The 15,825-nt window shown below is 44.2% G+C and overlaps 1 protein-coding gene across 4 annotated transcripts in view; it reads left to right on the top strand.

The window, feature by feature from the left end:
- PTPRH (protein tyrosine phosphatase receptor type H) overlaps positions 1–15,825 on the top strand; it is a 723,213-nt gene that overhangs the window by 178,020 nt on the left and 529,368 nt on the right. For 3 of the 4 annotated variants that reach the window (XM_086930309.1, XM_086930310.1, XM_086930312.1), the window contains exon 3: positions 14,348–14,383. The exons of the other annotated variant lie outside the window; for it this stretch is intronic. In XM_086930309.1, the coding sequence (XP_086786435.1) occupies positions 14,348–14,383 (36 nt within the window). The remainder of the gene's footprint in view (positions 1–14,347; positions 14,384–15,825) is intronic. 4 annotated transcript variants of the gene reach the window in all.

The raw sequence follows: 15,825 nt of genomic DNA on the forward strand, positions 1-15,825 counted from the left end.
TGGAGACTTCAGGGATGAAGATGCATATCAGGGAACTAGTTGTCAGGGTGCATTAGCTGAGTAACCTAGATAAACTAAGGGACAGGTGGGCTAGGAAAAGGGCGAAAAAGAAGAGAAAGGAAGAAACTGGGGGAACACCAAAGATACCCCCAGCTCCACCGGTTGGTGCTACGGCAATGACTTGGCATTTAAGGCAGGTACACGGAGGAGGATATGCACATGTGGATTCGAGGTGATCTTGCTACATTGACAAATCAGTTCTCAAAGTTGAGGGAGAATCCCAACTTGTGGTACGCTCAGGACGATTGTTGAGAGATTTGTGAAGATTTCAAAAGTTTTGTGGGAGGATTTAAATAGATTTTTCAATATTGTGGTTCCTAGTGACTTATGGGCTGAATGTAAGGTGTTGATACAGTGGCCCAATGCCGAACCTCAGAGAGTGGTGAATGAACCATCTCGTACAGTGATGGAGAGGCACAAAAACGGAATAATTTCTTGAAGTGAAAAATCCCACAAAAGAATATTGACTAGTTGAAAATGTATAAAAATACTCAAGACGGTAAGGATTCAGTGCATTCTTACTATGAGCATTTGTTGCAGTTGATTAGAGAATATATTGGTGTTGAAAACCCAGAAAGGGGTTAAAAGAGTAACCCCTTTATATTAACCCTGTGTCAGAGAAGGTCCCAGTCAAAATAGGTTCCTTTGAATAAGAGCATCAATTTGTAAAATGTGATTGTAGACCTGTCAGTTTGTTAGGATGTGACCTATTTTGCACGTTAAACTGCCCACTTTACTGTACAGCAGAGGGTGTCCAGTTCATAACTCACAATAAATATGTTGATTTCAAATTAGCCAAGTAAGGAGTGGCTGTTGGGCTGTTTCCCCTAATAACTATAGACAAATTACCCCCTGACCTGAAAGACACTGTAAAACCTGAAGTCTGGGACTTTTCAGATAAATATAGTAGAACCTGTCCGGATTACTGTGAAGCCAAATGCTAAATATCCCCAAACACCACAGTGCAACCTCACAATAGAAACTACAGTTGGAACTGCTCCAGTGATTGAGCCCATGATACAACATGGAACACTGAAAGAGATAATGGAGGTTCCATGTAACTCTTCCATTATAGGCTTGCAGAAACAGAGCAGATAGTACAGCATTGGGCAGGACGTACATAAAATTAATAACATCGCCGTTCCACATTGTCCTGTGCTACCCAGTCCTGCTGTGATATTGTTTAATACCCAGTGAAGCCGAATGGTTCACAGTTGTTGATTTGTGTCATGGGTTCTTTTCCATCCCACTGCATGGATAGAGTCCGTCTTTCTTCGCATTTTGGTTCCAACATGGATTTTAGTAATGTTGCTAAGTACTACAAGGGTATATGGAAAGTCCTTTAATCTTCATTCACATGTTGAAAAAGAGTCTGGAGACTCTTAAATTACAGTGTAATTCAGTCCTCCTTTGTTACATTGGTGATTTGTTTTTAGCTTCGATGTTGCAAAAAACATGCAAACAAGACACCATTGCCATGTCCTGAGTAAGCTGCATTACTGTCAAAAAGAAGTCCTGTGTCTGGGACATCATGTTGAGAAAAAGAGGAAGGTAGGTGATGCAAGAGAGAATCTCTGCCATTTTGAAAATTAACCCTCCCACCACACAGAGAGAAGTTAGGATGTTTCTGAGAACAGTAGGCTACTTTCGCCAGTGGATACCCAACTTTTCCCTAGTGATTAAACCTCTGGAGAAGCTTACACAAGGATTTGTCTGATCCGATACCATGGGACAACAACATCATGAATGCCTTCCTAGAGTTGACAAAAAATCCCTGTTGCACCCCAGCTGTGCAAATGCCAAAGTACAGTAAATAACGGCCTATTATTGAATGCACAGGAGCAAGTCCTGAACAAACTACAGCTAGTGCAAAACGCTGCTGCAAGAATCCTAACCGGCACACCCAAATTCTCACCCATATCTCCCATCATTCGCCAACTACACTGGCTGCCGATCAGATGCCGCACAAAGTTCAAGGCCTTGTGCATCATTTACAAAACATTGAACAATACTGGACCGGACTTCTTAAAAAAATCCATTAGTGTCTACAAACCCACTCGATCCTTACGCTCTGCGGCATCTCAGCTACTTAACATCCCACGCACTAAGAAAGCAACATGGGGCGATAAACGCTTCATAGTTGCTGCCTCCAAATTGTGGAACAAGCTCCCCCCTCATATTAAATTAAGCTCCTCCTTACTTATATTTCGGAAAAACCTTAAAACGTGGCTCTTCAACCAGTAAGCCTTGTAGGAACCCTCTGCAATCTTAATGAACTCTAGCGCCGAGACGCCGGAAGGTATTTGTGCGCTCTAGAAATTTTATAAATAAATAAATAAAATAAAAATCTTTTGATGTGAGAGACGGGCTGTGCTCTCTCAGTACTAACACAAATGCACAATGGTTCCCGAAGACCAGTCGCATATTTTTCTTCTACATTTGACCCCATAGCCACAGGACTGTCCAGCGGCCCTAAAGCTGGTGCAGTGGTTTGTGTCCGAATCGAGCAGAGTAAAAATATAAGTATGGGGTATCATCTTTTAGAGATGTTCACTCACATTACTTTGAGGCAATCTTATAGCCTAGCCTCAATCCTGCCACACTGTTACCTCTTCCCGAGAATGAAACCAAGGGGGGACATGTTGAGGGAGTGAGTAGGGAGGGAGTTGAGCATGACTGTATCAATGTCACCAAACTGCTCACCAAGCCATGACCTGATATTAAAGACTAACCCTTTGTATTGTTTTTGGACTGCTTTTACTTGAGACATGATGGGGGAGATTTGAGTGCTGCTTATGATCAAGGTGTAGTGGAAGCCTCCTGACTCTGTTGTGTAACTTCTGTCCAAGTTGCTTAGTTGGTCGCTCTTACTGGAGCTTGCTGTATCTCAGACTAATTGAAAGTTACCATTTTTACTGATAGTATGGTTTTGGTGTTTTTCATGATTTCGGACAGCTGCGGTCGCACAGAGGATTTATGACGTAATCTGGATCCCCTATTAGAAATGAGGAATATGTTATGAAACGTGTTGAGGCGTTACAGATTTCCAGAGAGATTGCAGTCATAAAATGCTCAGCACAAAAAAATGAAAATTATTTTATGACTGCTGGTGACTGGGATGCCGACGAAGTTGCCCAGTACTGTGCTCATTGGCCCTCTGTATTCAATGGGGAATACTCAAGTGAACCTGAAAATGAGACAAATGTCAACTTGTTACCTGTTGCTAATACCTGGGATGAAGTTAAGTGCCTGCAGGAGAAAGTGCCAGAAATTGAACAGCAGGGATGGGTCAGAGCAGGTTGTGTGATGAATGAGATTTTAGTTTCACCAAATGCAAGACCTGTGTTACCAGACAGTTTGGTGTCCCCAATGGCCAGACACTTTCACATAGGGAGGGATACTATAATTAGGCTGTTCATACAGATCTGGTTTAAGCCCTGATTCATTGTAATTGCTGAAAATGTATGCCACTTATGCCAGCAGATAAATGTAGGAAGAAGAATACCAGTAACCATGAGTCACATAGGAAGATTATGCGATCCTTCAACAGAATGCAGTTGGGCTTTATTGAGATGCCTGGATGTAATGGGATGAGGTACATCCCGGTTTATGTGTGCTTCTTCTATTGGGTGGAAGCCTACTTGACTCGGAGTAGTGACAGTCTCACTCTAACAAAGTCGTTATTGCATGAACTGAACCCTAGGTGTGGCTTCCCAGTTTCTCTAGAGTCACACAGAAGAACTCATTTCAATAATAAGGTCTGAGAATGCTATGTGTGGCCCTGCAGGTTGAATATATATTGCACTGTAGTTACCTACCCAGAACTGGAAATGGGAAGCTGACATCTTGGCTGACGAAAGTGTGTGGGTCTACTTCTCTGAAGTGGCCGGATGCCATGCCTTTGGTGTTTTGAGTCTCTAAAGTGTTCCTGATCGGTAAACAAGACTGTTGCACAATGAAATTCTCCTGGGGAGGGCCATGAGATTGCCTGCTGTGCCTGCAGATTCACTAGTGAGTATCACAGATTATATGATTCTCAACTACTGCTAAGAACAGGCTGATGTGGTGTATTCTGCCTCTCACCAGGTTGAAGCTACCAATGTCTTACTGCATCAGGAACAATGCCACCTCCTCAGTCCAGGGGACTGGGTCCTTCGATCAATCAATCAATAATTTGTAGAGCGCACTACATACACGCAAGGGTTCCAACGCGCTGAGGGGGGGGGAGAGAAGGGGGGTGCTGTTGCTACTGGCCGAACAGCTAGGTCTTGAGTTGTCTCCTGAAGGTTAGAAGGTTCTCGGTTTGTCGTAGGATGAGGGGAGGGTGTTCCAGGTTGTGGCGGCACAGTGGGAGAAGGTGGTTCTATGGATGCGTGGGACGGTGGCCAGGGAGAGGTCTGCGGAGCGGAGTTTCCTGTTGGGTGCGTAGAAGGAGAGTCGACTGTTGAGGTAGGCTGGGCCGGTCTTGTGGAGTGCCTTGTGTGCGTGGATCAGGAGCTTGAAGGAGATTCTTTTTCCGACAGGGAGCCAGCGTAGGTTCCTGAGATGGGGGGTGATGTGGTCGTGGTGCGGGACGTCAAGGATCAGGCGTGCAGAGGCGTTCTGGATTCTTTGCAGTCTGTTGATGAGCTTGGTCAGGGTGCCGGTGTAGAGGGCGTTTCCGTAGTCGAGTCTGCTGCTGACTAGGGCCTGGGTGACTGTTTTCCTGGTGTCTGTCGGGATCCATCTGTAAATCTTGCGGAGCATCTGGAGGGTATTGAAGCAGGTGGAGGAGACAGCGTTGACTTGTTTGGTCATGGTGAGTTTTGACTCCCAGGTTGCGTGCATGGTTGGTAGGTGTCCCCAGTGACGCGGGCCACCAGGGGTTTTCCCATGCTGAGGGGTTGGGCCCGAGGATGAGGATCTCCGTCTTGTCTGTGTTCAGCTTAAGGTGGCTATCCTCCATCCTTTCGGCGACGACCTTCATTCCCAGGTGGAGATTGGATTTGGCGATGAGAGGGTCCTTGGTGATGGAGAGGATCAGCTGCGTGTCCTTCCTCGTCAAGAAGCACATTCTTAAGTTGTGTGTGTAACCCAGTTGGAAAGGTCCCTACCAAATAGTTTTTGTGACCAACACAGCCGTCAAGTGTGGTGGACAGCTGAACTGGGTGCATTCCTCCCATACTCAGCAAGTGAGAAGACCAGATGAAGAGATGGTGGTACCTGCCACTGATCTGCAACCATGACCCTATGGTCTCCCTGAGAGGCTCTTGTAGTCTTGAAGTGAGACTATAAGAGCCTCAAAGTGAACTTGTGGTCCAAGTTCCAGAAGTAACATAAAGCCGAATTGAGGCAAGTCCTGAGCCTGTGGTGAGTAAATCAGGAGTAACCACAGTGAACAAGCCTCAAGAGCAGGATGATGCTGATTCTGGTGAAAGGCGGAGTAACCAGGGGATAGAAGAGTGGCCAAGTAAGCGAGAGAGACTGAGACCGAGCCTGTCTGTTGAGACATTCCACAAGCTGTCACCGAGGAGACGGAGTCGAGTGGGTTGAATGACAGTGAAGACAAACAGCCAATACTCAGGAGATCGAAAAGAGTAAGGGTGCCCTGTTTAAGGTACTCCCTACTGACTGGACGTATAGTGAACTTGACCCAATTGTGTATGATTTGCATAATCAGAGAGTAGTGCAACAGATCCTCTCCTCCATTATTTATGCCCACACAGCATAGTATTTGATTTCCTGGATTGATCACAATCATCATAACAAATTGTGTCTATTAACTGAACTCTATTGAACTTTGCCTTTATTGACCTCTGAAGATGGAGTAGGTATAGGGATGACTCACAAAGACTGCCTTACAGGAGCTCACAAGTTGTCTAACAACTAAACAGTTTGCTATTTTACACAAGTGGAAACGTTGCAGAACTTATAATTCTGCTTGCTGCTGCTCTACTCTTAAAGTCTGACTATAGAGAAACTATGCGTACCCTTACCAAGAACCAATGTCGTAGTTGTAGTATTGATTGTTTCCATCGTTTTCATGGCTGATTTGCTGATGGGGTTATGTTCCTCAATCGACTCTGGTCACATTAAGTCCACACCTAGGCCCACTACACATGTTTCCCCTGTAGATAATCTATGTAGTTTTGACCTTAAGCTTTTACACAAAGTTGTTTCAAAGGCAGATGTATCAACCAATGCATATTTTAGGTTGCTTTATGAGTACACCTATGTGATGGTTGCCAAAGACGGAGTGTGTACTGACGGCATTACTTAATGTTAAATTCCCCTTACGTCCTTGTAGCATTTTATTTAGCATTTTATATTGTCGGTCATTTTGAGTATTATCTTTCAAATTGGGACATAGCTTTTTCAGAAATCCGCATGTACAAAATTTGGAATCCACATCCTAACCCTAATGAGATGGAGACAGTTTGGAGCTTCATTAGGTCCACAAATAAGCTTGACACTGCTCATGCCCATGTACAGAACCTGTCAAGCTCGCTGAGCCCGTTTGCGAAGAAATTCATTAATGAACTGGAAGATGGGAGAGCAGTAGTTCCTGAAGAAAGAACAGAAATGTGGAGAGACATTGGGAAAGATAAATTGGGAAAGGAGGAAGAAAACAGAGAGTTGGGAACACAATCTAAGATGAATTTGGACTGGCAATTCTGATAAGAATTGTGCATATACAGAAGGGTAGATGTGGCAGGCAAATTTATGAGAGAGAACAAGTGTGAACACAAATTTCAATTATCACTAGAGTTTACTACATGTGCGTTCCACATGCTTATTTTGGGCAACCTAGAAATTGGGCCAGTACGTGTTATTTAGCCATAGGTTTCCCTAAAATTAATAATGTGGAGAAATTAAGTATTCAAGAAGTTGGGTTTCCTGTTGGGACAAAGCACTATTCTGGACATTTCTGAAAATGTCTTCAGACCATCACACAGCACTGAGTTCGCTCTGCTTGCTTTTACTGAGCATCTGCAAAGCTCTCTAAATGAAGGCAGATCCTCTGGTCTGCTCGTGCTTGACATAAGCGCCTCTTTCGATACAATGTCTCATGATACTGTGCTTCAGCGTCTGCAGGAGACTGGTATTGGCAGAGCGGCACTAACCTAGTTCCAACAATTCTACTCTGGATCTGCCTAGATTCCAAAGCGACATGGTGGCTGTTGCAGATTGGATGGCGTAATTGCAACAAATGATGGATGGAATGCTGAATGATTCAAACACTCTCCCCCAGTCAAAAGATCTGGGTTAAATCCATTGTTCTTTTGCCCACTACGCCACCCCAGTTGGGACCCAGCCATACGCAAATCAGTCTTGACCCTGTGCCTCATGGTAACAGTCCAGACCGAACTGCGAAGCCAGGTCCTCCCTGGATTGGAAACGAGCATCCTGGGACCGGTTTCGGATTGGATGGGGGCCAGTTGCCTACAACTAAAATCAATTAAATCTGAAATCCTTCTCTTAGGAAGAGATATCCACCATTGGGGTGACCATTGGTGGCCCTCTTCTTTGGGGATACCCCTCCAGCCCAAGGCAGTGGTAAAACATTTAGGTGTCTGGATAGGGTGACAGAAGTCCCGCTTTTCCCCGGACTGTCTCGGTTTTTGGAGCAGTGTCCCAACACTTTGCTCCAGATTAACGAAATGTCCCGTTTTTTGTACAGTGCCTGGGTTAAACAGAGAAGTATCCAGTCTTTTAAATAGTGTGTAGGTATGCTTGCTTACTTCACACAGGTGCTGAGATGGGACTATATTGAGCTCTCCATTTTTGGCCTAAGGGTGAAAAAAAATCTTAACGCTGCACTTCCTTCAAAGAGACCCATTATAGTTCTTTCACTTTCTCATCATTCCAGAACTGAAGCATTTTCAATGTTATGTACAACAAAGACAAAGTTGTTGCTTATTTAGCTTATGCAGCTAACAACAATTGATCAAGCTAATAATCCTGGCTTGTTATATGTGTAATGTTACTTGTATTATATATCTATATGCAGTGACAGAAGCAGCACATTTTTCAGGCGGGATTCTATGCTAAGCATAGATTTTCTAGCTTATGTATTTTAAGCCGCATCCTTAATTACATCGGACACGCCCCTTTCAGAGACCCCCCCCTCCCAGGTTTTTCCCCCCATTTAAAGCCTGGGTACTTCTGTCATGTCACCTGGTCTTGTAGAGCGATGTATGGGACTGCAGCGTGCTGCCTTGTTTGGGAGCACTGGGAGGGCAGATGGTGTATGAGTGGTTGAAGGGAGAGTGGGGGGAATAGTCGGGTGTCGTGCACGAGTGGTGATGTGGTCAAGTTACTGCAGCCTCCAAGCCTGCTCGGGTAGTATTTCTACTACATCTGAAGGCCCTGTGTGACGCAGAAGCGGTGAGCCGTCTGTGGGTGCAGTTTTCACATGGGACATGATTGAGTGAGATACACAGAGTCAGAGGTGAACTCTGCTTGCTGTGACCTACAACTCTTCAGTGCTGTAGTGCCCTTCTCCACACTACCCAGACCGCCTACCTGGGAGGAAGCTTGGCGCTGGATGGTTCAACGTGATGACCGGAAATGCTGGCTTGTAATTGGACAGTAACTGCCCCCTAAGGAAAGGCACTTGCCAAAATGTACTCGAGGAAATGTTTTTAAGCACTATGATGTCATGGTTTTATCAGAGCAACAAATGGACGCATATGCACTGCCTAGAGGTGTTTTTAAAGCTGCTCAACAGGAGACATTTATGGATGACAGTAGTGTCCACAGAGCGGATATCACCAGTAACATGCTGCGTCAATTTTAGAGTTCGCCTTGGACCTCAAAAATGCCACAGTCCCCCCCCCCCTTCTTGTCATCTCAGAGGCACAGACAGGTCTATAGTCACAGCTCACCCCTCACCTCAGAGACACAGACAGGCCTTCTCTCAGCCCTCCCCTCAGCTAAGAGGCACAGACAGGCCTACCTCCTCAGCCCTTCCCGCACCCTAGTGCCTTTTGTCTCCATTTCTCTTCCTTCTTCCTCTTCTCGGCTTCTGGCATGGGGTAAGCTTTTTAGACATTTTTGCAAGTTAGTAGTTTTGAGGCCGTCTTGTCATTACTATAATGAAAACCCCACATCCTACAATGTACATGCTGTTAGCTCAAAAATCCATTGCTGTCTGTGTCACACATCTGATTTGCCGTCTGTAATTTTTCATCTGTGTCTGTGGAGGCGGCTGTCACTGAAGTCCCTTTTCTATGTCTGACAGCTGGTAAATAGTCCTACTTTTATGTCGAAGGTTACTGCAAACTGTAGTCTTACTTCTGTGTCTATGACCTGACCCGGTTTTTTGTTTTTATAATATGGTCATCCTATGTCTGGATCGACAATGCTTTGACCTTCGAAGTGCAGACGAAAATGGTGGTAGGCACCTGCTTTGGACTCCTACATGGGCTCAAACCTATTCTTGGACTTTTTTAATCCTATACCTGCCAGGTTATTATTCAGTCCACCATCTTTTTGAGGTTAGACTACTGTAATACCCTGTATTTAGGATCAAATAAGACAGTGACCCAAAGACTCCAGCTGGCCCAAAATGCTGCATCAAGGTCGCTATTCTCCCTCCCAAAGTTTTGCTCGGTCTCTAGGTTTAGCCATAGGCTGCACTGGCTCCCTGTGGATAAACAGGTCCATTTCAAGGTCCTGTGCACTGCATATAAAATCCTAGCCTCCCAGGGGCCTCCCTTTTTGTCCAATCTGATTCGCCCGTTAATGCCCTCGTGGGTTTTGCGCTCCGCCAACCTAATTTGATTCAGAAAAGGGGGTGGTGATGAACAGAGTGTCTGAATTAAGCAGACCACTCTTACCCAGTCCAAAGATCAGGGCTTGATCCATCACCGTTTTTTAGCTCACTGCACCATCCCAGCTCAGAACTTGGCTATATGCAAATTAGTCTGACCCTGGCCCAGTGCATCATGGGAACAGGGCAGACCAAACTACCAAGCCAATTCTTATACTGGGAAGGAAACAAGCTACCGGGGACCGGTTTCTGGCATTTCAGCCGTCTTCGGCCCGGCTTGCTTGAATCCTGATGGTTCAATGAGCTAGGGACTCACATCTGAGTATACCCTTCCACGCTGATGGTGGACAAAAATGATTCAGAAAAGGGGGTGGTGATGAACAGAGTGTCTGAATTAAGCAGACCACTCTTACCCAGTCCAAAGATCAGGGCTTGATCCATCACCGTTTTTTAGCTCACCGCACCATCCCAGCTCAGAACTTGGCTATATGCAAATTAGTCTGACCCTGCCAACCTAATTTGGCATGTGTCCCACCTGTCAGACGAGTAAGAGAAAGAGGCTGCACTTTTCGCGCCAAAGCACCTGCTCTTTGGAGTACATTTCTTCTGTTTGTCAGGATTCTTCAGAAACACTGGGCTTTCCGGAAGGACCTGAAGACCTTACTGTTCTTGGTTTAATCGCACCTGTGCTCCTTTCTGCTAGTCTTTTACAGTGGCCATTCTTGAGACTAGCACTGGGACGCCCCCTTGCTGGGGCAGCCCTGCGCTTTACAAATATATTAACTTAATATAGTAGTAGTGCATTACAGATAGTAGGATACATTTTTGGAGCCATGATCCCTTCAGTTGGAGTTGTCGTAAATGATTTGAACATTAGAAAGCTTTCCACAATAGTAGATACACGTGCTGATAGCTATTAGGTCCATGGTTTTTTAGGAATGCCTGCATTAGACATTTTGCTAGCGAAGGAAGGCGGAGTCTGTAAAATGCTGAAAATTCAACAATGTTATACTTTCATACCTGATAAGGAGATGAGAAGGTTTGTGAAAACTACTACTGGATTAGAATAAGATTAGGATTTGAAAGCAACTGGTGCTTGGGAAGCAATTGGAAAGGGATTTTCTGCTATAGGCATTTGCCTTGGTAATATTGATAATGGACCTCTAAGCGCTATATTGTGGCATATTTTGTTTGGTTTGCTTATTTGCTATGATCATGGGATCCAAAGAAGGTGGAGACAAGTCCAAAGAAGGTGGAGGTTGAAGGAAAGGAAATCAAGAGGAAGATGGATGACGTTGAGTTATAAGAGAAGCAATGCAAGGACCATGATTAGATGAAGGAGTGGAAGAACTTCAGGCGTAAGATGAAGACAACAATATTTTGAGATGGTCTCAGAAGGTTCATTTTATATCTGTAATTGCTATTCTAGCCATCTGAGGAGGGATTTGAGCATCATAATTTAGTGTTCCATACATTTGTGTGCAAATTATACTCGGTGTGTTTAATGCATTAATCCATGTGCCTTATATTAATCAAATGGTGTTGGTGGCTATATTTACCTTAATGAGAGCATTCATTATTTAGTTAAACTGTAACCAATGTATTCAAATTAAAGATAGCAACATATATATTCTTGAAATGTAATTAATGCAGTTAACTCATGCTAGCTTTATACACTTGGAAGCCATGTTGATTTAAAGTTGGCTTAACTTTTAACCAGGTTTTAGTAACATGAATTTCACGTTTATAAAATGCTTTGCCAGTTCCTTTCCTTTGGCGTGTATCTTATTGTGCCGCTCCTTAGCTGGAATAGTGGGAATAGCTGGAATAGGCTTATTATTATTCTACTGAATGGATAGACGAAACTTAATTCAAACTTGTCGTCAGACAGGCGTACCTAATGGTGGGAGAGATCCTCTTGTACCAGGCAGACCGGACTGATGTTACATCCACGGTCGTACATATGTTTGCTTCATTGTCTAGCGCTGGTAAACCAGAGAGTTTACCTGCTCCCAGAGAACACTGCTTTCTGATTGATCCGTTTGGTGGGAGCCGATATAAAGAGGCTTCCAGAACTTTCTTTAATGTATTAATTATGTGTTTCATACAATAGTTTAGTAAACCCTGTCCTGAATTCGCCGAGAGAAGATACTTTGGGGCTAAGTTCGTGCTATATAAAACGCCGGGAAAAAAGAAAAAAAAACTCTGCTGATTTCCGCAGCCCGAGTAATGAGCTTCATGCTCAATCTTTCATACTTTTCCCCCTGAGCCCTAAACTTTGTGCATCTGATTTTGACACCTTCCGCATAGAAAACCCCTTGTTAGTTTTGATACTTTGTTTCAATTAGGAAAGCCCCTCTTTGGAATTTGCCTAGCTGATATTTTGTCTGCTCTATGTAAGAATTTTTTGCATTTCCTTTCTTATAATATACAAATTCAGTTTGCATAATATTATTAATAAGTATACTCGACAATACATTTGCTACAAATTGGCTCATCAATTTAACTTGTAATCTGAAGTACATTGCTGTTAAAACCCTTAAAGTGGATGATATTCTCTCTGTCCTTTCTGTGGAGCCACTTTGGTTTCACTGTGATTTAAATGGATTTCCAATGCTAGCTCCTCCATGCTTAAATTTAACAATAAAACGTTGATAGATCCAGTGTGGGATTCTTTGTGATGATTACACTAAGAGATTAAGATTCAAGGATCCCTGCTCCATCAACTACTATGTAGCAAACTTACATGTGTGGAGCTCTCCCCACAGGAAAGATAGTTGAGGTGGAAATTTCCACCCATATATTGCTAAATCACATTTTTTTAAAATTAAGTAGTACTACTTTATGTACTATAAAAAGCAGTTTTTAACCAGGCTCTTTGTGTTCGCCTTCTTTGATAAGTACAACAGTGATATACTGGCTAAGAATTTGGGGATTAAAATTGACAACGGCCTGACTTTAAGATCTCAGATCCTTGCCCTCACTGGCACCTGTTTTGGTATCCTCAGGATGCTTCGGAAGTTTTTTCCTTTGCTATCTGAGGACCATAGGAGGACTACAGTACAGGCCTTAATTGGTTCAAGATTGGACTATTCCAACGTCCTATACCTTGGCCTGCCGGAGTATCTCCTGCAACGGATGCAGGTGGTCCAGAATGCGGCAGCGCGAGCCATTTTTGGCCTGCACAGGTGAGTCAGAGTCTCTGGCCTGCTGCAGTCTCTCCATTGGCTGCCTATCCGGAAGCGGATAGTTTTTAAAGCCCTGACTCTTGCACCCAAGGCCCTCTACGCCTCGGGGGCTAAATACCTTCAAAGGAGGCTCGCCTTCTACCGTCCGTCACGATCTCTGAGATCAGAGTCGCTGTTTCTTGCCACTGTTCCTCGTGTGAAGAAGGCCCGCATTGGGGGTCGCTCCTTTTGGTCCCAGGCTCCACAGCTTTGGAACTCTCTGCCCCTGACACTGCGCAGTACCTCGAATTTGCTGGCCTTCAGGAAAGGCCTGAAAACTTGGCTTTTTGCCTCTTAGACTCCCTTTTATTTTGCTGACTCCGTTTTCTTAATTCTCTGAGTTGTGTTTGTCTTTTTTAGGTTGTCAATAAAGCGCCGGGACACTCTTTCCGAGTAGCCGAGCGCTATAAAAGTCACAATTAACATAACATTAACATACTGTACACTTGCGCATTGATGTCACGGGACATAAATTGTTGGAGTCAGAGAGCCTGAAGTGTGGTGGAGGGATTCATGCATGATAACACTTGCCACTGACTTTTTTTTTTTACATATTTTTATATAGCCAAACTTGACCCGAATCTGGTTTCAGATTGCTTTACATAGCACCAGTTGCATTACAAAAAGACACATTCATTTTTTTTGTTAGGCACTGGGAGATTAAGTGATTTGCCCAGAATCACAGAATTTTCAGCGTAATTGCCGAGACTCGAACCCAGTTCCCCAGATTCAAGGTAGATCGCCCTAACCGTTAGGCCAACTCCTCTCCCCTTAACATTGCTCTTCTCCGAGGAGGAAGACATGGTGCAGCTTGAAAGTCACATGCTGCTGGTAAGGCACATACCACTTCAGGCATTGGCTGACTTCACTACGAGTTATGGCATACTGCCCTTTCACAATGAACACATCCATTCACTAAGTAGGTCCCCTGAGTGCCAGGGAATACTATGGTAATGTGTGTTTTTTTAGAGTCAAAAACATTTTTGCCTGTAATCAATGTTTTGTTTAGCTTGACAAATACACAGCAGCTTCCAGAACAGTAACGTTTAGCAAAAACTTTGACAAAACACGAATTGCCAAAAGGCTGGTGGACAACGCCAGACTTATTGGCTTTGGCAATGTTTGTTTAATCTTGATGTGTATTTCTGTTTGAGCACCATGCAGGTTGTGATCTTTTTCCCCAAACGGTCTCTCAGGTCCCCTAACCGACCCTCCCATAAGTGGCTAATGATTACTCATGTGTTTCTTTCTGGGACAGAACTCCCGCGGAAATGCCCTCTAATAATTATGACATTTATTTTCACAGGTACAATAGCAAACAGTGAAAACTCCACAGATACTTGTAAGTCTTTTTCTTTTGTTTATTTAGTTTTTAGCGTTCTTTATTTGAAAATGTAACATAGGAAAGAGGCTATGCCGATGAGTTTAGGTTATTTTCTTGATAAAGCAAGTGGTTAACTTTTTTATACTTACCAGTAATCTCATTATTCTATACTTATGCGTTAGCACCTTGATCTACCAAAGCAGGCACAGTTGGCACTGATCACCCACCTAGGTAGGCAGCATGAAAGAACAACATCTAGACACATACGAGGAATGTCTGAAACCAGGACAACAAAACAAACACATTTATCAGTCAAGGAACTTCCAGTCAGTGACATGAGAGATTAAGGTAATGTGGAACCATAATCAACAGCAAATAGGCTTACTGCAGATTGAACACGCCAAGACTCAAACCAAAGCACAGGGGTGGGAACAACACCTAATCACTACTATAGCAGTGGGAGGGGCCATCAACAAGAACCCCAAATGGGAAGGTCATGAATTTAGTCAGAGACACAAAATTAAGTCCATTCAAAATTCAACCTTTATTAGTATGGGAATCATGGGTAGGGCCCTAAAGATGTTCTGTGTCATCAAAAACCATCACACAAGAGTCCACCAACAGGAACTAGGTACCAAAATCAAAGCAAAGAGCAAAACCAGAAGTAGAGATATCCAGCAAAGAAGAAAAAAAGAGCAGCGTCTAAACTACACGAGGAGAGGACCTAGCCCCATTGGTCAGACAGTCAGGGGGAAAACCCCAAGACGATCCTATGGGGAAACTATGCAGAAAATGGCATTGACCTGATATGCCAATAGTGGCTCACACACAAATCTTGCACCTAGTGTACATACCTACACACGGGCGAAGAAAAAGCTAGTCAAGTGGAGAACCTTGAGAAAACAATCTCTAAGGGGCAGGAAAACCCCAGAGTAACTCTCAACAACACCAGCCATCACATGTTCAACCCCTCCCAGTGCACAACCGATAGTACATGACAAAGCATGTGCATAGCCCACACCCAAAGAGGGACGGGGTCAGAGTGCCAATAGCCCGACAAAACGTTATGCAACAGTAGGAAAAACATGCAACAGGAAGATTAAACACCAGGTGCACCATGGGGCACAGAGGAAGTCCCCCATTTGAACGCACCCAGAAATAGAGGGTTTTCATCATGCCCAACAAGAAAACAGCACAGCAACCACAAGAAACATGTCCAGTCATCCAAACTTAATCTTTATGTCCCAACAAACAGCTGGGTGCTCAGAGCCCCAGCAAATGGCAACAGAACCAACAGCAGCTCCAATATAGAGCACCAGCAGACTCTACCAGTCGAGAAAACAACCTCTGGCAGCAAACAGCAAGCATGGACCTCGGAGGGGATGGGGGGGGGGGATGACAAGCAAGGCCATCAATGTAGGCATAAACATTGCAATCCCAGCACACTGCAGGGGAAGTGG

Source organism: Lissotriton vulgaris, chromosome 7 (assembly GCF_964263255.1).
Source record: "Lissotriton vulgaris chromosome 7, aLisVul1.2, whole genome shotgun sequence".
Taxonomy (NCBI): Eukaryota; Metazoa; Chordata; class Amphibia; order Caudata; family Salamandridae; genus Lissotriton; species Lissotriton vulgaris.